The sequence below is a fragment of the Littorina saxatilis genome, linkage group LG3 (genome assembly GCF_037325665.1).
Source record: "Littorina saxatilis isolate snail1 linkage group LG3, US_GU_Lsax_2.0, whole genome shotgun sequence".
In the NCBI taxonomy this organism is placed as follows: Eukaryota; Metazoa; Mollusca; class Gastropoda; order Littorinimorpha; family Littorinidae; genus Littorina; species Littorina saxatilis.
Genome location: NC_090247.1, coordinates 18155644 through 18181366, shown reverse-complemented (window position 1 = coordinate 18181366; position 25723 = coordinate 18155644). Strand labels below are relative to the sequence as shown.

General features: G+C 39.2%; 2 protein-coding genes across 2 annotated transcripts; one reads left to right on the top strand and one right to left on the bottom strand.

The window, feature by feature from the left end:
• Positions 1-7654: 7654 nt before the first annotated feature.
• Positions 7655-12649, top strand: LOC138961776 (uncharacterized). Its single transcript, XM_070333448.1, has 4 exons — positions 7655-7777; positions 10154-10278; positions 10867-11047; positions 12549-12649. The coding sequence occupies exons 2-4, from the start codon at positions 10182-10184 to the stop codon at positions 12598-12600; spliced, it is 330 nt and encodes a 109-aa protein (XP_070189549.1). The 5' UTR covers positions 7655-7777; positions 10154-10181; the 3' UTR covers positions 12601-12649.
• Positions 12650-13210: 561 nt separating this feature from the next.
• Positions 13211-24785, bottom strand: LOC138961775 (cytochrome P450 2C3-like). Its single transcript, XM_070333447.1, has 6 exons — positions 24391-24785; positions 21444-21675; positions 19326-19672; positions 18417-18631; positions 17862-18090; positions 13211-16728 (listed from the first exon to the last, which is right to left on the bottom strand). Exons 1-6 carry the CDS (start codon positions 24755-24757, stop codon positions 16547-16549), a joined length of 1572 nt encoding a protein of 523 aa, XP_070189548.1. The 5' UTR covers positions 24758-24785; the 3' UTR covers positions 13211-16546.
• Between the last annotated feature and the right edge of the window lie 938 nt (positions 24786-25723).

The following is a 25723-nucleotide window of genomic DNA, read 5'->3' as shown; positions in this document are numbered from 1 at the left end:
CAGTGTACATGCGTGTGTGTGTACATGTATGTTTGTGTGTGTCACAGTGTACGTGCGTGTGTGTGTACATGTATGTTTGTGTGTGTCACAGTGTACGTGTGTGTGTGTGTGCATGTATGTTTGTGTGTGTCACAGTGTACGTGCGTGTGTGTGTACATGTATGTTTGTGTGTGTCACAGTGTACGTGCGTGTGTGTGTGTGTGTACATGTATGTTTGTGTGTGTCACAGTGTACGTGCGTGTGTGTGTGTGTACATGTATGTTTGTGTGTGTCACAGTGTACGTGCGTGTGTGTGTGTGTACATGTATGTTTGTGTGTGTCACAGTGTACGTGCGTGTGTGTACATGTATGTTTGTGTGTGTCACAGTGTACGTGCGTGTGTGTGTACATGTATGTTTGTGTGTGTCACAGTGTACGTGTGTGTGTGTGTACATGTATGTTTGTGTGTGTCACAGTGTATGTGCGTGTGTGTGTACATGTATGTTTGTGTGTGTCACAGTGTATGTGCGTGTGTGTGTACATGTATGTTTGTGTGTGTCACAGTGTACGTGCGTGTGTGTGTTTGTACATGTATGTTTGTGTGTGTCAGTGTACGTGCGTGTGTGTGTACATGTATGTTTGTGTGTGTCACAGTGTACGTGCGTGTGTGTGTACATGTATGTTTGTGTGTGTCACAGTGTACATGCGTGTGTGTGTACATGTATGTTTGTGTGTGTCACAGTGTACGTGCGTGAATGACTGTGTGTGTGTGTGTGCGAACTACTGATGAGATTTTTTTTGTTCTGGTCTCGATTTCTGAGAGTTGTGAGCTTGCTGTCATTGTTATTTGCAAAGGATTCCTTCTGTGAAAGAAACCTAAAAATTGCGCTGTGAAATGAGCTTGCTGTTTTGTTATTTGTTTCTTACACCAATACGGATTACATTCTCTGATATGTGAAATGTTTTTTTCATTCTGTTCTTATTACGCACAGCACTGTTTTTGACCTGCATGAATATTGTTTGAAATTTCACACAAAGCTGATTTTTGCTTGCTTTTTTTATTTTCCTGGTTAAAAATTGCACAAGAGGCTTTGAATGCCACTGTTAGCATCATTAAAAAAAATCTGGCCTGGTTTCGTGAGGTTTAGTTTGAATGTTGATGTGTGTGCTGTTTTGCCCTGAACAAGTTTCATGATTCAGTTGCCTGAAGTAGATGGAAAATGAGACTGAAGTGCCAAAAGTAGTATTAGAGGTTTTGAATTTAATCTCCATTCTAAGCTCGCCACCAGGGGGCAGGGGTGAATGGCAAGGGGAACAACTGCAACAAAAGAACGTCCTTGAGACCAGCCAGACGTGTCCATGCATTACAGGAGGTTGACAGTGTCACGCATGGCAGATTGTTTTGGTAAAGATGATACCAGTAGACAAAGGGACAACAGCTAGGTGTCCTTGCATGGGAGATGTTATCAAAAGACCAAACAATACTGTACTCACGTGTTTAACGAAGACAATACGAATAACATTAAAGCACGACGTTTCGACCACTGGGGTCTTCCTCAGGCACATAACACAGAAAAAAAGAAGACGACAGAACAGAAAGAAGATCTACAGATTAACATTTGGGAGATGTAAGTTAAAGGGACACTCCTTATTGTGAAAACAATCCGACACGCCATCTCAGATCTGACCCAAATGAAAAATTGCGCCATTCTCCACGATGCTACTTATTGATGCCATAGAAAATTTGAGGCTAGTCATAGCTTTTTATCGGCTACCTGAAATGTGTTCATGTATTATACATGTACAGCAAACATAGATTTTATTAGATTGCTATTAGTACACATCAGCTCCAGCCTTTTTTGTTGTTCTTTTTCCTGCAAAATATAAGCAGAAGTATTAACTTGTAGAAGTTACTGTTGTCTTAGATACTTTTGAAGAACTATGTTCTTTGAATGAACAGGTGAAGTGTGACTAACAAGACATTCCTTGTAAAGTTTTTGCATGCGTGTGTGCTTATGGTTTAGCAGACTTCTGTCCTTATAAGTTATATGAGGTCATAGCTTTTTATGTTATTTTTTAATGGATTGTTAACACAGTAACTTTTCATACAATGCAACTTAAAGGTGGTCGTCTACATTTTAGCTTTTTGGCTCACGTAAGTGTAGCCTATGCGATGATAAACTTTGTCTGTCTGTGCGTGCGTGCGTGCGTGTGTGCGTGCGTGCGTGTGTGTGTGTGTGTGTGTGTGTGATAGAAACTTTAACATTTCCGAGTCTATGGATAAAGCTCGCATAAGAAGATTACGTCTCGGTCAAAAGTGTTTGACGTGTGTGATAGAAACTATTTGAAGACGTCACATTATGACATAAGAGGGTTAGACGTCACGCAAAGGAATTACTGAAAGTCTCGGTCATTGTTATTGTGAGCGGGCTGAGACTAGTTGGCAGATCCAGGGTCTCGCTTTCTTGCACAGTTTCACCTATGCTTGCTGTGTGTGTGTGTGTGTGTGTGTGTGTATGTGTGACGGAGTGATTGAGTTTGTGTTACTGTTTGTCGATTTCTTACGTGAGCCTTGAAGGCTTCGCCTCTCTTGTTTTCAATAATCTTATGGTTAGATTTCGCTAAAAAGTTATGTCAGATGATGAATGAACCAGGGGGAAAAAGTTATAGAAAAAAAAATATGTAAAAAAAGATTTTATTTTTGGGTAGCAGGACTCACGCTTCCAATAGTTTGTTTTCTGTTTGCTGAGAACATGTGCTTTGCCTAAAAATACTGACCAATCAAATTCATGTCACTATATATGCTTATAGCCACGTCCAAACAAGTGCAGCAACAGTTTGACACTGGAGCGCTGTCCACGCTTTTTTTTAAACGCACGAAATGCACAGGATTTGAGAGGAGTTTTGCGCTTGGCATTTTCCAAATAAGGATATCCTACTATGAGTACTACGCTGGAATACTACAATGAATTTTCAAACGGCTATACTGGCTTCGTCTTTCCTGATCGAAAGGGGGTGTATTGTTGATATTTGTAGATAATAGACTCTGCATTTTAATGGTCAAATGGCGATTTCGGTATAAAAATGTAGACAAGGACCTTTAACAAGCAATGCTTTGGGAATGGAACTGTGAGCATAGGAAATTAGAAGTTGTTGAAAACAGTTAAGTTATTTTCTGAATTCAGTTTTAGAAAAGTGAATTGGTTTAGTGTTCCATGAGACGACTTAGAGAGCAACACACAAACAGATAAGGGCCATACAGTAACATGACATTTTGTGACCGTTATATTAGATTTTTTTCTTTTAAAGATAAGTTTAGTTTTGAGGTCATCGCTAGATCAAAAGGTCACAATTTATTAGACATCCAGCCTAACATGTAAACACAGCTTTCAGGTTGTGAGAGATTATATGTGTGTGCATCCGTGCGTGCATGTGTGGGTGTGGGTGCGTCTGTGTGTGTGTGTTTGTGCACTATGCATGAGTGCGTGTATGCGTGTGTTTAATTCAAGATTTGTTTCTGTATCAGCCTTTTAAAAGTGCATAATTGAATAATAAAATCAGCACCAACATGTCAGCATTTTCCCTTGTATTAAATTGTCTGGCTCCATGTCTTTCTCCATTGCACACACATCGTCTTCTTTCAGACTGTCACTGCTGTTTGTCACTGCTGTTTGAAATGTTCTTTTTGTTCAATTCATTTGAATTTGCCATATTAATCCTCTGACCAATCGCAAACACGTATGTCTCGACTCTTTCAACCACCCAATTCCACGTTTAACTGTGTTTTAAAATGGGACGCTTTTTTATTTGTTTTATTTTTTTTTTTACGCCAACAAGTTGAAAGAGTCATTATTTCATAGTATTCCTTTTTCTTTGTTTTTGGTTTTGTTATTGTAACTAAGATTCGTCTTTGCCTGGTACTGCCATAACACTTGGTTTCTGGCTTTTTCTTCATAATTTCATCGAAGATTTGTTTCTTTTTTTATTAGTTGAACTTCACTTTTGTGTATTGCGTACTGAATGAAGCTAGGTTTTTGGCATGACATTAAATAAGTCATTGACTGCTCTGCAAGTACTAACTGAATCTTGTGCTGTAATTACTTTTCTGGATATGTTTGCCAGTGTTTTGTTATGCAATTCCACTTGAATGTGACTTTTTCTCAAGAAATATTTGTGAGGTGTTTGCCGGAATGAGCTACAGTTACCTACATAGGATGAATTTTAATCTGGAGTTTTTTTCTCAATAACAGGTCACAAACAAATTAACTGGTGTATTTTCAGACATATTCTATTCTTTTCTAGTTCCTTTATGTGTTAGTGTACACGTGTGTGTGTGTGTGTATGTGTGGTTCCTTTGTATGTTAGTGCTTGTGTGTGTGTTGGTGTGTGTGTGTTTGTGTCTGTGTGTGTTACAGTGTGTGTGTTGTGTATGTAACATGTGTGGATGTGTGTGCTGTTGATAAGAAGAAGGACACACCTTAGAGAAATTCTAACCTTTGTGTTCAACTCTTATTTTCTGTGTCAAAGTATGATCTAAAAGAAAACGAAATCCATTAATTGTACTTTGCTGAGAAATAAATTGCAAAACATTGTCTCAGTAATTTTCATGTTTCCTATTATTCAGTTGTCAGGTATAGCCTCAGTTATTACTCTTGTTGAATATAACACCTTGATGAAAAATGTATGTGTACTTAACCTTAAAAACTGTATTGATGCTATGCCGTCATAGCCAGCGACATACAGTTCTGTAGCCTTTTACCTCAGTTACATGCCCTTGATAATCAGTGGCAGTTTACAGTAAGGTAATATTTAGGTATTTATCAAGATACTCATTCTATTTTTAGTTCTTCAGAGTAATGTTTGTTCGTGTCTATGTCTGTGTCTGCATGTGTCGAATTTCTTGTTGTTTACAAGCCAGTATGATGAGAACATTTTACATTCAAAGTAACTTCTAATTGTCAAAACACAATTGCTACAGCTCGTTAAGAGCAGACATTACACCTCACTGAATTAACATTCACTCTTTTTCAGCTTCTGGGACCCCTCTATGCTGTTGCACATTGTACAATCATGATGCCATTCAGATACTTCTCATGTTTCAATGTCAAAGCTTCTGGCTTGATGAGATTTGAATTTGTGATTTGGGACACGTAGAAGAAGAAGCAGGATTTGTGATTTAATTTTGAGTAATTTGGTGTGCAAGAAAAATCTTCTTTGTTTTCTTCATGTTGGGGTTAATTAGGGTTGAGATTTTAAAGTGGTATGATAATTCTACTGTCTTTTTTGGGTTTATACGAACCTTTGCAATTGAGGAAAATGTGATTCTTTTTTTTCTTTTTTTTTGTACTGCATATTTTAGGCTTGTACCAAGAAATATCTTCATTATAAACCACGTTTTTCAAAGTTTTTTTAATAGATTTGCATGAAGGAACTTTGACCATGTAATTCACCGTAATTGTGTAGCTTTTATAAGTTGTCACTAAGTTAGGCTTATATTTTCAGTATGCAGTCACAGTGGTGGGATTCACCATAATTGTGTAGCTTTTTATAAGATGTCACTAGGCTAGCTTTATATTTGCAGTACTTATGCAGTCACAATGGCTTAAAAGTACAATCCTTCTCCCGTAAGGGATCATTTCAACCATCACAGATCTGCACAGGTCAAGCAGTATGTAAGAAATGTTAAGTCCTTTGTACTGGAAACTTGCATTCTCCCAGTAAGGTCATAATGATTGTACTACGACTTGCAAGCCCCTGGAGCAATTTTTTGATTAGTGCTTTTGTGAACAAGAAACAATTAACAAGTGGCTCTATCCCTTCTCCCCCCCCTTTCCCCGTCGCGATATAACCTTCGTGGTTGAAAACGACGTTAAACACCAAATAAAGAAAGAAAGAAAGATTTGTACAGGCTTTTACATGGTGTAACACCATTCTTCCATTTGGACACATGCCAAAAATCAATATCCAGCCAGCGTTCTGTGCGGAGTGGGAATTTTTTGCTGAATTGTTTTCACAGGTTAACACTGGTGTCAATTATGAAATTGATTCAATGAAAAACTCCTTGTCTGTACAAAAATTAGCCAGAGTACATGTGAAGTTGTATGTGTTTGGTATGTGTCTTTAACTCATTGTCTCCCAGGTACGGAAATATCCGTACCCACTCATATTTATTTTATTAAGGAGATTTCTATAGCGCATAACTAAAAGCACTATGGCTCTATCTGACCAGGTACGGATATATCCGATCAGACTGTTAGCTTTAGTCGCTTACTGTAACGTCGATCTGACGCCTGCATTCCAGCGTGTTGATTCACAGTTACTACACAGTTACTACAATTAATTCTGAGTGACCTGCTGCAGCACAGCTGGTCTCAGCCCAAAAAAACTTGGTCTACATAGGTGGGGTAGAAAGTGTTAAGTAAAAGGATTTTTTATCACGTGTGTAAACGTGGCCAGATCTGGGATGGTGCAAATGATTGCTTACAGGAAAAAAATGGTACCTTTCATTTTCAGGTAGTATGCATTGTGTATGTGCCTGGGTATCACAGGGTTTTATGTGGGGTTTGTTTAGCATCTCACCTGTGGAGAATTAAAAAATCCTGATTTGAAACCACATTCACTGACTCCCTTGCTGTTTTGTATTTCAGTTCGTTTTCGTGTGTACCTTCCGTTGTCGCTGCCAGGCTGTCTCTCTCTCTCTCTCTCTGTCTCTCTCTCTCTCTCTCTCTCTCTCTCTCTCTCTCTCTCTCTCTCTCTCTCTCTCTCTCTCTCTCAATCCTCTGTCTCTGTAAATGTGTGTGTGCTGCACTAACATGCATGCATGAGTGTGTGTGTGTGTGTTGATATCCCTGCTTTGGGAATGGAGTTAAAGTGATGAAATCGTAACAGACCTTACACGAGGGGAAACTGTGGAAACAAGCAGAACGTACTGTAACGGGCCATTTGCGTCGTGCTGTTGGCGTACCAGTACCGTCGCACAGCATTATCTAATTACATGTATCAATCAGCACTATCACTCGCACGTACGTACGCACGCACGCACGCACGCACGCACACAGTCACACACACATGCCTGTACGTACGCATGCATGTACACACACACACACACACACACAAACACACACTGACCGTACACACACGCACACACCGTGGCACAAACACACACACACACACACACACACACACATATTTTACACGAGACTTCATGTTAAGTATCATTCCGAGGCTTTGTTCGAGACTTCATGGTAAGCTCAAACATTAAGGTTCTTCCTACAGAGCACATCACACATGATTGTGTTGTTAAGCGTAACTTTTGAGTACGCAGGCTCGCACGAACGAACGAACGCCGGAACGCACGCACGCACACACACAAACACACACACACACTCACTCACAAACACACACACACACTCACTCACAAACGCACACACACAAACACACACATACACACACACACACACACACTCACAAACGCACACACACAAACACTGACACACAGACACACACACACACACACTGACTCACACTCACAAACACACATACACACTGACACACACACACCGTCACACACGCACACACGTTCCTCCCTGTTCGTGATGAACGATAAAAGATAAGACAAAATACAGTCATGACTTCAATCTAAATACACTATGTTTGCTACCAGTATTTTTAGCCAGATCAAGCCCATGGGAAGAGTACAGAAGTTTTGAAACTGGTTCACGCTTTTCAAGTTGAGAAATGTTATAAAAAGACAAGACTTTTTTCTTAGATCTCTACGTCTTCCTAATTTCAGCTGAAGGTAAGCAACCTACCGCTTGACATGTTTTTTGTGTTCTCAGGATATAAACGATTATTCTGTTATCTTTTTACATTTAGTCAAGTTTTGACTAAATGTTTTAACGTAGAGGGGGGAATCGAGACGAGGGTCGTGGTGTATGTGTGTGTGTGTGTCTGTCTGTCTGTGTGTGTGTGTAGAGCGATTCAGACTAAACTACTGGACCGATCTTTATGAAATTTGACATGAGAGTTCCTGGGTATGATATCCTCTGACGTTTTTTTCATTTTTTTGATAAATGTCTTTGATGACGTCATATCCGGCTTTTCGTGAAAGTTGAGGCGGCACTGTCACGCTCTCATTTTTCAACCAAATTGGTTGAAATTTTGGTCAAGTAATCTCCGACGAAGCCCGGACTTCGGTATTGCATTTCAGCTTGGTGGCTTAAAAATTAATTAATGACTTTGGTCATTAAAAATCTGAAAATTGTAAAATAATTATTTTTTTTATAAAACGATCCAAATTTACGTTCATCTTATTTTCCATCATTTTCTGATTCCAAAAACATATAAATATGTTATATTTGGATTAAAAACAAGCTCTGAAAATTAAAAATATAAAAATTATGATCAAAATTAAATTTTCGAAATCAATTTAAAAACACTTTCATCTTATTCCTTGTCGGTTCCTGATTCCAAAAACATATAGATATGATATGTTTGGATTGAAAACACGCTCAGAAAGTTAAAACGAAGAGAGGTACAGAAAAGCGTGCTATCCTTCTCAGCGCAACTACTACCCCGCTCTTCTTGTCAATTTCACTGCCTTTGCCATGAGCGGTGGACTGACGATGCTACGAGTATACGGTCTTGCTGCGTTGCATTGCGTTCAGTTTCATTCTGTGAGTTCGACAGCTACTTGACTAAATGTTGTATTTTCGCCTTACGCGACTTGTTTTGTTTTGTTAGCAATTTCAAGATTATTGCAAGCTTATTTTACTTTGAACAGCATTTGCCCCAACTGGATACACTGATTTCGAGTCAGTGATTTAATTTTGTTTAATTATTTAATGTATTTTAATTACTTATTTTTCGGAGGGGGGGGGGGGGGGGGGGGCAGCTATCTTATTTTATTTTACTTTTTTGTTTTTAATGAAAAAGTTTTAAGTATGCGAAGATGAATTGGCCAATTACCTACCATGGCGTTTTAGCGTTCATAGTTTGGAGGAGAGCGCGCGCATACGTGTGTGTGTGTGTGTGTGTGTGTGTTTTGCTGAATGATATTGTCGGGTTCTGTTATTTTCAATCACATTTTTCTGTTGTTATTCATTTTGAGAAGAAGCAAAACATAGATGGAGCGATTCTGCTTTGGGATGTTCTTTTAGTTTTCGCTTCAGTGTTTTGTATTCATGGACAAATGCGATATGAATGCAGTTGAGTAGTAATGTTTGGTCAATCGGACCTCATTGCTTTGTCACAATGCAATCATGTAACACGCCACACATAACACGTTATCCTCTTCCCGAACATAACATCATTTGGTGGATTCATTGTGGAGGTGGGCATGAGTGGACGCCTCCTTCTTTATTTGTTTAGGGATAGCTAATCTAAGATGTTCAGTGTGATTGATGGATGGATGGATGGATGGATGGATTTATTGATTGACTGACTGACTGATTGATGGATGGATGGATGGATTTATTGACTGACTGATTGATGGATGGATTGATTGATTGACTGACTGATTGATGGATGGATTGATTGATTGATTGATTGACTGATTGAAGGGTGGATGGATTGATTGATTGATTGACTGACTGACTGATGGATGGATGGATCGATTGATTGATTGATGGATGGATGGATTGATTTATTGATTGATTCAAGTGACTGACTGATTGATGAATGGATGGATGGATTTATTGATTGATTGACTGGCTGATTGATGGATTGATGGATGGATGGATGGATTGATTGATTTATTGACTGACTGATTGATGGATGGATAGATGGATTGATTTATTGATTGATTCAAGTGACTGACTGATTGATGAATGGATGGATGGATTTATTGATTGATTGACTGGCTGATTGATGGATTGATGTATGGATGGATTTATTGATTGATTGACTGACTGATGTATGGATGGATGGATGGATTTATTGATTGATTGACTGACTGATTGATTGATGGATGGATGGATGGATGAATGGATGGATGGATTTATTGATTGATTGACTGATTGATGGATGGATGGATGGATTTATTAATTGACTGACTGACTGATTGATGGATGGATGGATGTATGTATGGATTCAATTATTGCTTGACTGACTGGTTGATTGATTGATTCATTGAGTGATTAATTGCTTGACTGATTGATTGATGGATTGATTTCAGCACCGTCACCAACATCCTTCTGACCAAAATGAAGTTCGCTGTTGCCCTGCTCTGTCTGCTGCCCCTGGCTTTCTGCGCCCCCGTGGAGGAGCGAGGACTGGGCGACATCCTTAACAGCGGTCTTGGTCAGTGTTTTTATGTCTGTCCGTCTGAGTCCGTGCTGTCTGTCTGTCTGTCGATCTGTGTTACGTTTTGATTGCTTTCTGTGCCCCAGTGAAGGGGCGAGGGCTGGGCGACATCAAAGTTAACAGCGATCTTGGTCAGTATATCTTGTGTCTGTCTGTGTGTCTTCCTGTCTGTTTGTCTGTCTGTCTTCCTGTCTGTCTTATTCTTGTATGGCTTTCTGTGCCCCTGTGGAGCAGAGGGGACCGGCCATGGGCGACATCCTTAACAGCGCTCCGCTTGCATGGTCGGTATCAGTTTCTTGGTGTCCGTCTGTCTGTTCGTTCGTCTGTCTGCTTGTTTGTTTGTTTGTTTGTTTTGTATACATGTCAAGTTACTTCATATAACTGAAGTAAGAGCACATTATACGTATGTACATAAAATGCATTGCATAGAGAAAAAAATGCCCTTATACCGTGGCAGGTCGGTTCGGGATTGACCTGGAGCAGCTATGATAATACCCTCGTATAGTGCCCAGAGATGTGAGAGAACACCCGTCTTACTATGCATGCACCACTGTTCTAACCAGGCCCTTATATTTACCCTGACAGGCCTGTTCGGGATGGACCTGTCGCAGCTGAAGACGATCGTGACGGGTATCGCGGGCACCCTGGAGCAGGACGCCACCGAGAAGCAGTGCGAGACGCAGTGTGCCCCCGTGGTCAACCAGGTTATGCATGACACAGACTTCTCTCACCTCCTCACCACGTTCTGCCCCTTTATCTGCAGATCGTGAGTATTTTCTACACTGATTATTCCCCACATTAAGTAGTGTATTAAAGAGATGTTCATTTTATCTGCAGATCGTGAGTATTTTCTACACTGATTATTCCACACATTAAGTAGTGTATTAAAGAGATGTTCATTTTGTCTGCAGATCGTGAGTATTTTCTACACTGATTAATCCACACATTAAGTAGTGTATTAAAGAGATGTTCATTTTGTCTGCAGATCGTGAGTATTTTCTACACTGATTATCAGTTCCACACATTAAGTAGTGTATTAAAGAGATGTTCATTTTGTCTGCAGATCGTGAGTATTTTCTACACTGATTAATCCACACATTAAGTAGTGTATTAAAGAGATGTTCATTTTATCTGCAGATCGTGAGTATTTTCTACACTGATTAATCCACACATTAAGTAGTGTATTAAAGAGATGTTCATTTTATCTGCAGATCGTGAGTATTTTCTACACTGATTATTGCACACATTAAGTAGTGTATTAAAGAGATGTTCATTTTGTCTGCAGATCGTGAGTATTTTCTACACTGATTATTGCACACATTAAGTAGTGTATTAAAGAGATGTTCATTTTGTCTGCAGATCGTGAGTATTTTCTACACTGATTATTGCACACATTAAGTAGTGTATTAAAGAGATGTTCATTTTATCTGCAGATCGTGAGTATTTTCTACACTGATTATTCCACACATTAAGTAGTGTATTAAAGAGATGTTCATTTTATCTGCAGATCGTGAGTATTTTCTACACTGATTAATCCACACATTAAGTAGTGTATTAAAGAGATGTTCATTTTGTCTGCAGATCGTGAGTATTTTCTACACTGATTATTCCACACATTAAGTAGTGTATTAAAGAGATGTTCATTTTGTCTGCAGATCGTGAGTGGTTTTTACGCTGATTAATCCACGTTTCAAAGAAATGCTAAATTAATAAAATAAAAAAATATTTTTGGACTGCCAACGTTCCAAGTTTAAAAACCGTTGGGTCGATATATTTGTGAACGTTTTGTTTTGTTTTGTCAAATTAAACGTTCCAACAACTTACCTTTCTTGTTTTTTGGTAACTACTTTCTCCTCACCTCCTCATCACTGTATGTCCCTTCGTCTGCAGATCGTCAGTGCTTTTTTTAATTCTTGTTTTTGTGTGTGTGCTTCATTCATTAATGAATTCATTATTTCTCCAGTAGATTCATTCATCATGTTCCCTGTAAGGTTTTATGCATGATGTGTGCGCGCTTGTGACTGACGCTAAATGTTGTATAGTGCCTATGTTGTTAATGTTAGTGAATGTATTTTAATTGATGTCGTTGATTTGCTTTATAGCTGCGTTTGGTGGGTGTGCTTGGCTGGAGTGAATGGAGTGAAAACGGCATCTGTCAAAACGAATTCCATTCTCAGGCAATCAAATATTCTGTGTGATGGCCATTCTGTTTCAAGTGACCAGATTGTTACTACATTTTAAACAATTATGTTAATTCTGTGTTGCAGATTCCAGTCTCTGGCTCACCAGCTGAATGTGAAGATTGGGCCCACTAACTAAACACCCGTCTGTTGTCTTGTGTCATTAAATGTTGGTCAGAAATACAAAACTGTTCTGTGGAAAGACTATGAGAGAGAGAGAAAGAGAGAGAGAGAGAGAGAGAGAGAGAGAGAGAGAGAGAGAGAGAGAGAGAGAGAGAGAGAGAGAGAGAGAGAGAGAGGAACATGAAAGAGAAAGAGGGAGAGGAACGTGAAAGAGAAAGAGAGAGAGAGAGTGAAAGAAAGAGGAACGTGAAAGAGAGAGAGAGAGAGAGAGAGAGACAGAGAGAGAGAGAGAGAGAGAGGAACATGAAAGAGAAAGAGGGAGAGGAACGTGAAAGAGAAAGAGAGAGAGAGAGTGAAAGAAAGAGGAACGTGAAAGAGAGAGAGAGAGAGAGAGAGAGAGAGAGAGAGAGAGAGAGAGAGAGAGAGAGAGAGAGAATAAATGTAAATCTGTGTGCATCATTGGCCAAAAAAGATGAATTTACATAAATTGCACGATTCATGCAAACACACATGCACACCACACTAGATTATATCAAAAAGCCATGCTGAGGCAGACTACTCTTCAAATTCTGATGAACCCAGCCGCAACAGAACAAGGCGCATACGGAAAAAAGAACAAGGTCATGTTTCATGTTTTTCTAAAGAAGAATTTATTGAACAATAGGCATTAAAAAATATACAAAAACAGTTTTTTGTTATTACAACGATGAAACATTCTTTTGCAAATTATGAACAAGAATACCCACATCTGTGAGTGTCTGGATAGAAGGCACAAACAAAGACGAAACATTTGTTAAATTTCTCTATGAGACTCTTTCAGATCTGCAACCCTTGCCTGCTTCACTCATATGCTGAACACAAAAAAATGGTGCTTTTCTCTAATATTTTCATTCAGTTCATAAACACTGATTGACCATTTTCCCTCATGAAAGAACCATACAAGACTTCAGTTTATGAGTTGCGTCGAGTCTCAATCAGCATTCAACTATTACAACCATAATTATTTGCTTCATTTACTGAAATAAAGCAAAGTGTGTTTTTCACCACAAAAAATGAATTGGATTGTATCCGCCACAAAATTGTCTCACCATGTTAGAACAAAAATAAAAATTAATAAATAAAAACAAGTCGCGTAAGGCGAAATAACAACATTTAGTCAAGATGTCGAACTCACAGAATGAAACTGAACGCACTGCTTTTTTCACCAAGACCACATACTCGTAGTTTCGTCAGTCCACCGCTCGTGGCAAAGGCAGTGAAATCGACAAGCCATGCAGAATAGTGCGGTAGTGGTCGCGCTGAGCAGGATAACACGCTTTTCTGTATGTCTATTCTTTTTAGCTTACTGAGTTTGTTTTTAATCCAAACATATCATATCTATATGTTTTTGGAACCAGGGACCGACAAGGAATAAGATGAAATTGTTTTTAAATCGATTTCGGAAAATTAATTTTAATCATAATTTTCATATTTTTAATTTTCAGAGCTTGTTTGCAATCCAAATACAGACCTGTTTACCCCCATAAGTGTTTTGGAGTAATGCTCAGCCCCAAAAATAGTAATCCTGACACAAAAATAGTAATCATCCAGCATTCGTCGCCAATTACAACGCACATGACAACTGTGTCTGCGAAACGCAATCATGCACATATATCCATCATTCACAAACGAAACACATCAGTCAGTTTTTGTATTCATCATAATTTCAAAGAAGATCACATCAAAAGCACATGCATCACTGATTCTTTTTCTTTTGCTCGTAGTAGGCCTTTTTCAGTGTGTCAAGCGCTTCTCTACTGTACTTGCGCTTGCCGAATGAGTGAGGGCGAGACTTCACCACTAGAAGGCTCTCCAGCGTCTCATCAGACAGACATGATCTCTGGTCAGTCCTGTGCTTTTTCACCCCATTTTGCCATTGAAAAAAACAATGCCAAACATGTGAATTAATAAAAAAATAAAAAAAAAAATTTTTTTTTTAACATTTTTATCATTTATGAAAATCGTAGTCTTGACACGGATAGCGGAATGGCGTATTTTTTGCAGAAAATCATAATAAATTACGCCAAAATCGTAAGGGTAAACAGGTCTGCAATATAACATTATATATGCTTTTGGAATCAGACAATGACGAAGACTAAGATGAAATTATTTTTGGATCGTTTAATAAAAAATTAATTTACTTACAAGTTTCCGATTTTTAATGACCAAACTCATTCATTAGTTTTTAAGCCACCAAGCTGGAATGCAATACCAAAGTCTGGCCTTTGTCGAAGATCGCTTTGCCAAAATTTCAATCAATTTGATTGAAAAATGAGGGTGTGACAGTGCCGCCTCAACTTTTACAAAAACCCGGATATGACGTCATCAAAGGTATTTATCGAAAAAAAGAAAAAACGTCCGGGGATATCACTCCCAGGAACTCTGTCAAATTTCATAAAGATCGATCCAGTAGTGAATCGCTCTACACACACACACGCACAGACAGACAGACAGACAGACAGACACATACACCACGACCCTCGTCTCGATTCCCCCTCTATGTTAAAACATTTAGTCAAAACTTGACTAAATGTAAAAATGAAGACGAGATTCTGCATGTTATACATGTACGGTAGTTGTAAACGACCAAATGCACATAACCACTAGCATTTCTTTTGACAGCAACACACAATCGCTCAACTTGTCAGTCACATACAATCTTTTTCTTTCAAAACACATTACAACATCACAGACTTCAGCAGGGGAGTTAGCTAACAAAGCAGTTTTAATGCCCTGAAAATAAGTTCCATACTGGAGGACGGACAAATACTACTTTCTTTCTAGGACACTTTTGACAACAGTAAATTCTATTCTATTCTACCATAGTTTCAACAACTACTGTAACAACATCAATGCAGCTACAACATTTCTGCATATTCCAACTTTTTGTACTTGGCAACAGTATCAACTTCACTAACAGGAAGATTGTGTTATGTTAACATTTGAGAAACCTACTGAAACATGGACACACACACACACACACAAACACACTTTTCTGGTTTTGCAAAACTACAAGAAATCAATTTACAATGAACATTTTTGGGTCATTCTGATTAAATATGCAGTCAACAGGGCAAAAGAAAATGTGGAAATGAACCCTGAGAAAATTTTGAAACGTAACTTTTCAATTGACAGATTTCTGTCAATATACGGAGTAGTTTCACCCATGAACGTTTAGCATTCACACAATTCTGGTTACATCGACTGAGTACGAGACAGGTGAAAAAGTAATATGTGAACTTGGACCATTTAGGACGTCAATAAGTCTGAATACAAATCTGCTGAGAGGATTACAAGAGGAATGATTGGTCAAACCAAGATAGCCCTTACAAAGAGCAGGAGAAAATATGTCAGGTTATTCATCAAAATTTGAAAGGACAGTCATTTCCATAACACACATACTACTGGAATCTTGCAATTTGCTTCAAATAACAGCTTTGGTCTTTCAAACGTGCACATGTTGCGCATCTTTCAGCAGATGGAGAAACATATTTTGCTATGTGATCATTGAACAATGATAAAAACTAATATCAGCGCTGAAACGTCATTATTACCGAATGCAACTGTCAGCTGGCATCAAAATGCAGGAATCAGAAAGTCATTTCTGAACTGTAACGTCTCATTCACTGCATCCAAGGTGGTGAAATTGTCTTTTCACAAGAATATCTATATCTGTGGCAGGAAGTCCTCGGGGTGCCTGGTAACTTTGCGCAGGATTTCAAAACCCATCTTAACAAACAAATGTGACCTTCCACTCATCAGCAAACACACTGCTTTACAAAAGATGGCAAGCAAACCTTTGGGAAGACAATTCTCCAACTTCAAAACTTTAAAACTAGCAACAGCAACAATGAAGGGGAACACAACAAAGGATCCAGGTCACTGGACAACAAGTGTCTGTTCTCAGCATGCGTTTCCACTGATTATGAGCGAGGGATGAAACGCATCTTGAAGTCCTTGGGAAGGGAGACAACTTGAAAGCCACGTGTGAGGGGAGGCAACTTGCCAGTCTCGGCTGGCTCCAGTCTGTACTTCTGCAGCACTCCAAACAGAAACTGGAAAATGGTGTCTTGAGCGATGTTGCCACCAAGGCAGCTGCGGTTACCTGCAATAGCACAACAACACTCATGTTATACTCGTACCTATACCTAAGAATGAGTACAGCAATATTCTATTCAATTTCCATTTATTTTTACAATAATATTTATCTTTAGGCCTAAAAATAAAAAAAGGTGTGGTTACGGTAACCCGACCTACCCTATTTTTAGGGGCCGACCCTATAACTTTTTATTACATTTGTCAAAACAAAAAAACCAAAAAAAACAAAACGAGTGCAGAAAACGCAATGAAAGCGAAATCGCCCCGAGTCGCACACTTATTTCCCTGTCAAGTAGGGAAAAAAAGTAAAAAAAAAAAAAAAAAAGTGATTGCCTACCTTCCTACCCTATTTTTTTTGGCTATGTTACCGTAACCACACCTATTTTTTTTTTGGCCTTAGATGTACCTGTGAAGCAAAGCCACATCGGTATCTTTACATGAAAGACATGTTATCATTTGTTCTCCTGATAACTCTGAACTACAATAAGCCCTTCACTGTGCTGCAGACACCCTCATACCCCTTCAATTTATCTGCTTGCTGCACTGCAGAGCATGTTTCTGTTTAGGCCAAAAAAAAAGTCTGTTTACGGTAACATAGGCCAAAAAAATAGGGTCGGTAGGTCGGGATTTTTTTTTCCCCTCCAAAAAACCATATTTTTACATTATTTTGCATTTTTTCTTCTTTTCCCAAATGCCAAAAAAAAGTCTAGGGTCGCGCGAAAAAAATAGGGTCGGTCAGGTTACCGTAAACAGACTATTTTTTTTTGTGCCTTATGTAGAGTGGATGTCTTTAGTAACCCACCAGTTACAAACAACAGAAGCTACGAAAAGCAAAACTCAAATGTTCCCTTGCTTTAAGCAAAGACATAAGCACAGCAGTAACCACAAAACCATGTTAAAGCTGTAATCAACAGCTATCTTACAACCAGCCCAGACAAATTATCATCCATCAACTTTTGAAATACAGTGGAACCCCCTTTACACGACCTCCACAAATCTGAGAAAATCAGGTCTTAAAATGGAGATAAAATAATAGAGTTTACGGACAGAAAATCTGAAAAAATAAGGGCTTAAAAAGGAGGGAGTCTTAAATTGGGGGCTCCACTGTACCCACAATGTACCACCTCAACAACTACTCACCAAACAAGAACGGGATGAAGTGAGCAGGACAGCAGACATCCCCAGAAGCGGAGATGAACCTCTCGGGTTTGAAGGCGTCGGGTTCGGGGAAGAGCTCCGGGTCTCTGAGCACGCTGTTCAGGTTGGGCACGACCTTGGCGTCGGTGGGGATACGGTAACCATGGAACTTGACCTCCTTCAGTGGGCAGCGCGCCATGCCGAACGGAACCACGTTGGCCAGACGGAACACCTGTGGAAGAATAGACGACATTTGTAATTTTTTTTTTTACCAAAATGGGACATTTCACACAGATAGAGACAAACATTGTTCTCCGAGACCGTGCTAGTGAAAGTAAATTTACTGAGGTTCTGAACAATTTAAATACCAAAAGTAAAGGTCTGAAGGGAGGGGGGGGGGGGGGGGGGGAGGGAGTTGTAGTCTTAAAAGGGGGGTGTTCCACTGTAAACATTTGACTCACAAGGATAACCTGAAATGTTTACTCATGCAGATATTCCAATTCACTCGAGCAGTTATTCCAACAAAACTATAGTATAACAGTGTAACAGACAAAGTACCTCCAGAACCATAGCTTCAATGTAGGGCAGTTTTTTGCGTTCCTCAGCAGTGAGGGGAGCGTTGCCTTGTTCAAAGTTGGCGTCAATCTCGTCTTGTGCGCAAGCCTGGGTGTTCGGATTGAGCAGCAGGTACAGCAGCGCCCACTGGAACGCTCCCGCCGTGGTGGTGGTGCCGTGCCACAGGATGTCGTACACTGCCGCCTGCATGTTCATTCCTGAAAATGGGTGGGGTTTTAGTCATCTGTCAGGTTTTCCTCCTTGAATGAAGGATGAAAAACTTGCGCACACACACTCTCTCTCTGACATTTAAACTTGTAACATAAAGATTGTTTGTTTTAACATGTCGGACATAAAATGTCTGCAGCAAAAATCTCTGTACCTCCAGTATTACAGGATAAATGTCACGCTTTCTCAGTTCACACCTACACTTCCTTTCCACAGACATCTGACATAAAATTATTAACCCTCATGAAATCACCATAAATCTGGCATTACCACATGCTCCAATGGTAATAGACTATACTTGCCAAGTTGTGTCAAGCCAAGACAGTAATTCTCATAGTACAGTGGAAACACCTTTTTTTTAACCCTCAAACTGAAGACTTCCTCCTTTTTAACACCTGAATTTCTCAGATGTTTTGAGGTCTGAGAGGGGTGTGTGTGTGTGTGTGTGACGGTTCTCTTACTTTAAAGACTTTTGCAGCGTTTTGCCCCAGACCTCTGTTGACTTACACACTTTTACATGAGCATGCATGGGCAATAAACAGCTTAGACAAAGTGGACAAAAGCTAGGTCACACCAATCAAATTTTATCAACCGACAATCCCGCCCGAAGACAAACAAAACATAGTGCCAATTTTCAGAAAGAAAACGTACAAAAATGATTCAATCCATGTTAGCAAAGCTCACTGTTTAAGCTGGATTCTTTGTCCTTGCTTTTGGGCTTCTTCTTCTCTCCCTCCTTCCCTTCCTCCTCCTCCTTCTTCCTCTCCATCTCCTCGTTCTGAGCGATGGACGACAAGTAGCTGGACACGAAATCTTGGCGACGATCACCATCCTTATGTTCCAAATGGCTCTCGGTTTCTTCGTTGATCAGCTTGCGGTAGATATCGGCCATGTTGATACGGAGAAACTTGGTGTCGAACGTATCGCCGATGAGGAACTTCTCGAAGGGGAAGAAGTTGGGCAGACGACAGTCGCTGAACAGCTTGATGTTGTCGTTAAAGTGCGACACTCCCTCGCTTAGTCTCTGATCACTGCAGCAGAAGTTTTCAGTTATGTCAATCAATTTGGCTTTCACATACAGTTTGTATGCATGACAAAAGTATTTTCAATCAACTGCATGCTGTCATTTAGACCCGTTTCCATGACTGAGATTAAAAAAAAAAAAGGTAATTTCAACTGCAGCTTTGCACTAATAGGTTTGGTTGAAACCTAAAACTAATTAGTAATTAATGAATCAGACCATACTGACTCTTACACTCAACAATGAAAACCACAGGCAGCCAAACGTAACCTACATAAGATGCAAGTACAACTTCCAAGCACCTGTCAAATGCCTAAGTCACAATGTTCTGAAACAACTGTTGACACATTCTTGTCTTTTGAGTTGCTTGTTTCCGCTCCAACAGTGCAGGTAACCAGACTTCTCGTTGTTACTGTAGATTTAATATTTATCTAACTAAGCAGCCTCATTATAAGCTATACCGTGGAACCCCTCTTGAAAGGCTTTTTAATCTTTAAGACCAATTTTTCATTTTTATTGGACTATTGTTCCATTGCTAGGAATTTCAGGTCGCTTCCTCCCAGAGCTTATAACGACTATAAATTTACTTCCATCTTAAAGGCATATGTACGCGCTCCCGTGTTTACAAAGTGTAGTTTGCCCATAATCGATGTCAAACGCACCATAAGACCATGTAATGACGATATGTCGCCATGCGCGGACCATATACATGCATTACAGCTTGTTTTAGAGTCTCAAAAACTTTGGATGTAAACAAAGATGCGGAGTTATTTCCCTTGCGTCAACGCTACCTCTGTTGGCAAATCTATAAATAGGACGATCCAGATCAAAATGAAAATTAACATATCTCAACATTGAAGGGGTCCTAGACCACAATATTTTGCAGGGAACTTAATTTAGCATGTCTCCAGCTGTTGGTAAAGCAATTAGCGTGTATAGTCATCGAGTACATAAGGCTTTAAGGTGGAGGTTAAGTCAACTATACCTACGAAAGTCACTGTTTTCAATTGCTACGGGCATCTTTGTTTCTTGACAATTACTCTTGATTGTGGTACCGTTGTCTTCCTAAGACTCTGCACTTGCTTCTGATATAAGGCTCACTGTGTATAACTGGATCAAACACGGTAGTCGCTAATGAATGAAGTAATTAGTTTTTCACTCCCGATTAAGGTACATACAGTGACTAATTAGAACCTGGAAGTGAGGTGGGTATCACCGCAACAGTTGGTCTATATCCTTATGTACCCGTCTACGTATGTTAGGTTATGATTATCTGCTAGAGGAAGTAGATATCAACAAAATATTAATTATGGCCACCATTTGCATTTCATATTTTCCAAAATATAGATCTACTTCCTCTTGCAGATAATTAAAACCAAACATTCGTAGACGGGTACATAAGGATGTAGACCAACTGTTGCGGTGATACCTTCCTCACTGCCAGGTTCCAATTAGTCGCTGTATGTACCTTAATTGGGAAAAACTAATTACTTTATTCATTAGAGATTATCACGTTTTTCATTTATTTATTCACAGAGAGCCTTATATCAAAGAAAAGTGTAGAGTCTTACTCTTAGGAACACAACGGTACCAAAATCAAGACTACTGTTCAAGAAACAAAGACGCACGAAGCAATTGAAAACTGTGACATTCGTACGTATTTGTTTACTTAACCCCTTAAGACTCTCTCCCCTTTGTAAGATCTGTTTTTCCCCCGGAGAATGTCCAAGTCCTGCAAGGGTGAATCCACTGTATAGCATTTACTATTTAGACTTGATTACCTGTAATCCAGTCTATGACCAAACAACACGGTACACATGTTGCTGTACATGGCTGTCTGTGCCATAATGCGAGGGTCAATGGGACCCTGGTCTTCTCGGTCAATGGCTTTGATGAAAGCTTGAACCTCCTGAGCTATCGTGGGGTTCAGGCCTGCTCCATGCGAGTAGTCCAGCGCCTTCTTGGTCACGGCGCGCTGCTCTCGCCATTGACGTCCAGAGGTGCAGATTACACCTGTGGAAAAGTACAAGGGAAGAATGTTACATTCGTAAAATACAAATTGTTGAAATGTTCGCTCTCCCCACAACCAGATGAGGTCAGGCACAATACTGAGCAAAAAGTACAAAATGAATGGTAGCCACTTTCTGGATTTTTTTTTGCAAAGAACTGTTTTCTTCTGGTTGTTAATGTTGTTGTATTGTGATTAAAGAGAGAATAAAGAATTAATATCATTTTACAGATTATTTTTTCTGTTGATGGTTATTTTGTTTTTGATTATTTTCCATTGAAAATACAACTTAAAATGGCCACTGAAACCTGACAAAAATGAGTGATCTTGTTTGAGAAAGCACAATGGTAAGTGAAGCAGTTTGTAGTGTCATGTTTGTATTTATTTTGGTCAAACTAAGTGTATTTAACAATTAGATATGCTCATTTTCTTTCTTTACTGTATAATGTGTCGTTAGCGTGGACGAAAAAATTGCATTCTGTAAGTAATGCTTCGTGTCTCACTTCACACGCTGATCTAAGTCCATACCATCATCATATCTTTCACATGCAACTTGATATTTCCACTGAAAATTGGAAGTTACTGAATAAAATGACACAATCTAGCACAAATAAAAGCAACCAGAAGACCTAGGGTTGTGAAAGAATGTGTAAAAGGCAATATCCGACGTTTTGCGTCACTGCGTTACTTACGTTTTTGCACTTTCAAAATCTAACGCGAAGTCGACACAGGCACACGAACGAATGTCAATCGACTCAATGCACTGCGGAAATTTCCACAGATTACAAATAAATGGCCTTCACCTTTACCACAATGCATTGAGAGGAGGTATTTTGACCTGGAAGTTGTTCGTGTCTTTGGCGTTTCGCGCAAACTTACGACATCTCAAGAGTTTTTCAGACAGACGAACTTCAAGAATCATCGATCCCTAATTGATTTTGCTGAGTTACCCAACAGGCAACTACTTTTGTTCCTGTTTTATCCAAAATCACCAGCATTTGTTTAAATTGATGCTGAACTTAGTGGATTTCGTTCGTCATTCTCGCCATTCTGCCGACATTTCTTGGTGTCTTTCAATACGAACGTCAGGAAAATGTAACCTTTTCTTGAACCAAAGTTGATATTTTTGTGATTGACTTAAAGTTTCTTCGAGTTTGTATAAAGAAAGCTCTGAAGGGGAAATTTTAGTTACATTTTCCTGCATTTTAATAGTGTGGCTTGTTTTAGATTACGTTCGTATTTCTGACACCATTTTCGTTTCGTGTCACTCGAACCAACGCAATCAGCAATTCAGTTCATTGTGGTAGATGGCAGATACAATGTAAATCAAAACATGTTTACGTATGTTATCTTCTACAGAAAACAGAAAAAGAAAACAAGCGAATAAGAAAAATAATCAGTTGTGAAACGATGATAATTGATGATGTTGGTAATGTTGGACACAACAATTCAGGTGTCAAAAATAACTTACGTAATAATTTTCAGACTTTGCCTGTAACTGTGAATATTTGCCATTGTTGAATATTCAAGTATGATTTGATCATTTCAAACTGTATCAGGAACCTCTTACACACCAGACTAGATTTCAAGAGTACTAGAATTCAAGCATAACAGACTTCACAATTTTGGTGTCTTCATAACTTACGCTTGGTGTCTTCATAACTTACGCTACATCTGATTCACTTGCCATATTATTTTCAGGCCTTCACTTTTGTTTTCAGTTGTGTTGCATGGTCTACCAGAAAGGTGATCAATTAAATCAGCAGCATTACAATGCTGCCTAATCTTGTTCTTGTAAAAAAGTGATGGACTTGCCAAATGATGTAAGTAATGGTGTCTTCACAACAACTATTTCTTGCTCAATTGATTTACACAAAATGTAGGTGCTGTCTGGCTGGATTTTATGGATAAAATGTAACTCAAACACTAGACAAAATCAAAGATTCCAAAAGTTTTAACTTGATAGAAATATCTTGCAGTTGGTGTCCACCAAGTACTTACATCATTGTCCATGCATACCTATGATTGACGATCAATAAAGGAAAGAGACATGAAGGCAATTATGTTTTGACTTTTATTTCCGGTAAAGCTGTGTTTTAGCTCCCATTACAATCATAGATTTTTCCATCTGAGCATTTTTTATTTTTGATGCTCATGTCAGCATTTCGTTGCTCAGTATTGTGCCTGTCCTCAGATGCAATTGCAATCACAGTTTGTCATAGATCTTGTTCTGCATTCTATACCACTCCCAGTGAAGCTGGAAGGTATTCCACGCCTGCTATACTGACTTTGCCAGAAGGCATGTTCTTGTTGAGATCAATACAAAATAAGGGAGCATGTGTGTTTGCCAAACTATGGCAATGTATAGCCTACAGTTTGGGATGGAAGTTCACCAAAAATTGGGAACAAACTAACTTCGACAGGACTTTGACTTAACCCTAATGAGCGCCTTGGTACAAGGCATATTTATATATATATAATATTATAAAACATCAGAAATTGTGAAAGAAACAATTGAAAGTCAGCAGAGACTTTCTTCCGAGATTTGTTAAAATCTCTTAGCAGAGAAAGAGAGAGAGAAAAAGTATCCCTTCACAGACAGCCTATATATATTTCTTTAATAGTAATAGACCCATTGTCGGAGTGTTTTATAATTATATGACGGAAATATATGTGTGCTCGCGGAGTTTATAGCCACTGCGTAAATAAATCAAACTCACCGTAATGAAACAAATCGCAGTTCAAGATATCAGGCCTCCAGGCAAAATTTGCACCATCGTCAACGAAAAGTTCTTTGATCTTTTGAAAGCCGTTGACAACGATGACAAGCTGCCCTGCCAGCCAGAAGCTGAAAACGTCGCCATGCTCTTGACGCAGACGACAAAATAAGTCGATCAGGTTCCCTTTCACCATCAAGGAATGTGCGAAAGCTGGCCACACCCATTTTGGGCAGGGAGGCAGCCCAGAGGGGACTCGCACCCACAAGTAGATGATAAGGAGGACGATGAAAAGGAGAATCAGAAAGCTAGAGTAGCGTGTGGCCCAAGCGACCACGCCGTCCAACAACTTGCTGAAGGTAAACGCCATGTTGAATTATGCGCGAATGAAGCTTCAGGGGAAGCAATCTCCCTGTGAAATGAGTTATTTCCCTTAGACCGTCCTTTGACATTTGTGGGGAAAACAATGAGTTGTCATTCTTTAAAAAAAAAAATGAGTACAAGTACTTATGTAAACCTTGCTTTTACTGTAAAGCAATCAAGCTGTGTTGACCCGTCCTAGCGAATAGAAAGGCGTTGAGAGTGCAAACAGACCTCATGTATATGTCGTGCCTAGATCCCGAAAGTGCCTAAGTTCTTGAATTAGGTAGTCTCTTGCCTAATTCGTGAAATAGGCAACGGCTGTGCCTAACCTGTGAAATCAATGTTGAATTTTGCCTAATTTGTGAAATTTTATGATTTAGGCTGCCTATTGCATACATTAGGCAGCCTAAGTTGTGAAATTAGGCAAAGTTTCGATTTAGTCACGACTGCTGTACAATTTAGGCAACAATGTCTACAGAATGGGCAAAATCCTTGCCTAATGTGTCAAATCAATTCTAAGGTCTAACTGTTTTACAAATTAGTCAGTCTGTTTGAACGCCAGTAACAGTAATGAAACTTAAAATTTAAACATACTGCTATCATATGTACCATTTACATGACTAATTATAATAAACAAATTTTACAAAAACAAAACAAAAATACCCCTCTACCTCATTTACAAACATTTAAAGTTTACAAAAACATTATCCCAGTTTGGACTGGGGTCAAAAAAGGGAAACCCACGACGTTCCAGTTCAACTCGATTTTCTGAGCTTACTTGCTCTTGTTCTTGCAAGATGAATTGTTTGGGTGGCAGTGACTATGGCAGTGGTTTCTTGCTTTCTTGCAAGTGCATCTGGCTGTATCGCACTTCCCATTGCAAGAACATTTTTTGAACCCTTGTCCTCCATGCCATGAATGAAGCTGTCGATGGTTCTCATTGGTAGGACAGTGTCCTTCACTTGGTCAGCAG

What these genes read in the sequence shown, in the direction of transcription:
- LOC138961776 (XM_070333448.1), top strand. Translation starts at nt 10,182, where the DNA reads ATGAAGTTCGCTGTTGCCCTGCTCTGTCTGCTGCCCCTGGCTTTCTGC. An exon ending in CATCCTTAACAGCGGTCTTG is followed by an intron (nt 10,279 to 10,866) that starts GTCAGTGTTTTT and finishes TTACCCTGACAG; the next exon opens with GCCTGTTCGGGATGGACCTG. An exon ending in TGCCCCTTTATCTGCAGATC is followed by an intron (nt 11,048 to 12,548) that starts GTGAGTATTTTC and finishes TCTGTGTTGCAG; the next exon opens with ATTCCAGTCTCTGGCTCACC.
- LOC138961775 (XM_070333447.1), bottom strand. Translation starts at nt 24,757, where the DNA reads ATGGCGTTTACCTTCAGCAAGTTGTTGGACGGCGTGGTCGCTTGGGCC. An exon ending in GGTCATAGACTGGATTACAG is followed by an intron (nt 19,673 to 21,443) that starts GTAATCAAGTCT and finishes CTTCTGCTGCAG; the next exon opens with TGATCAGAGACTAAGCGAGG. An exon ending in CAAAGAATCCAGCTTAAACA is followed by an intron (nt 18,632 to 19,325) that starts GTGAGCTTTGCT and finishes ACCCATTTTCAG; the next exon opens with GAATGAACATGCAGGCGGCA.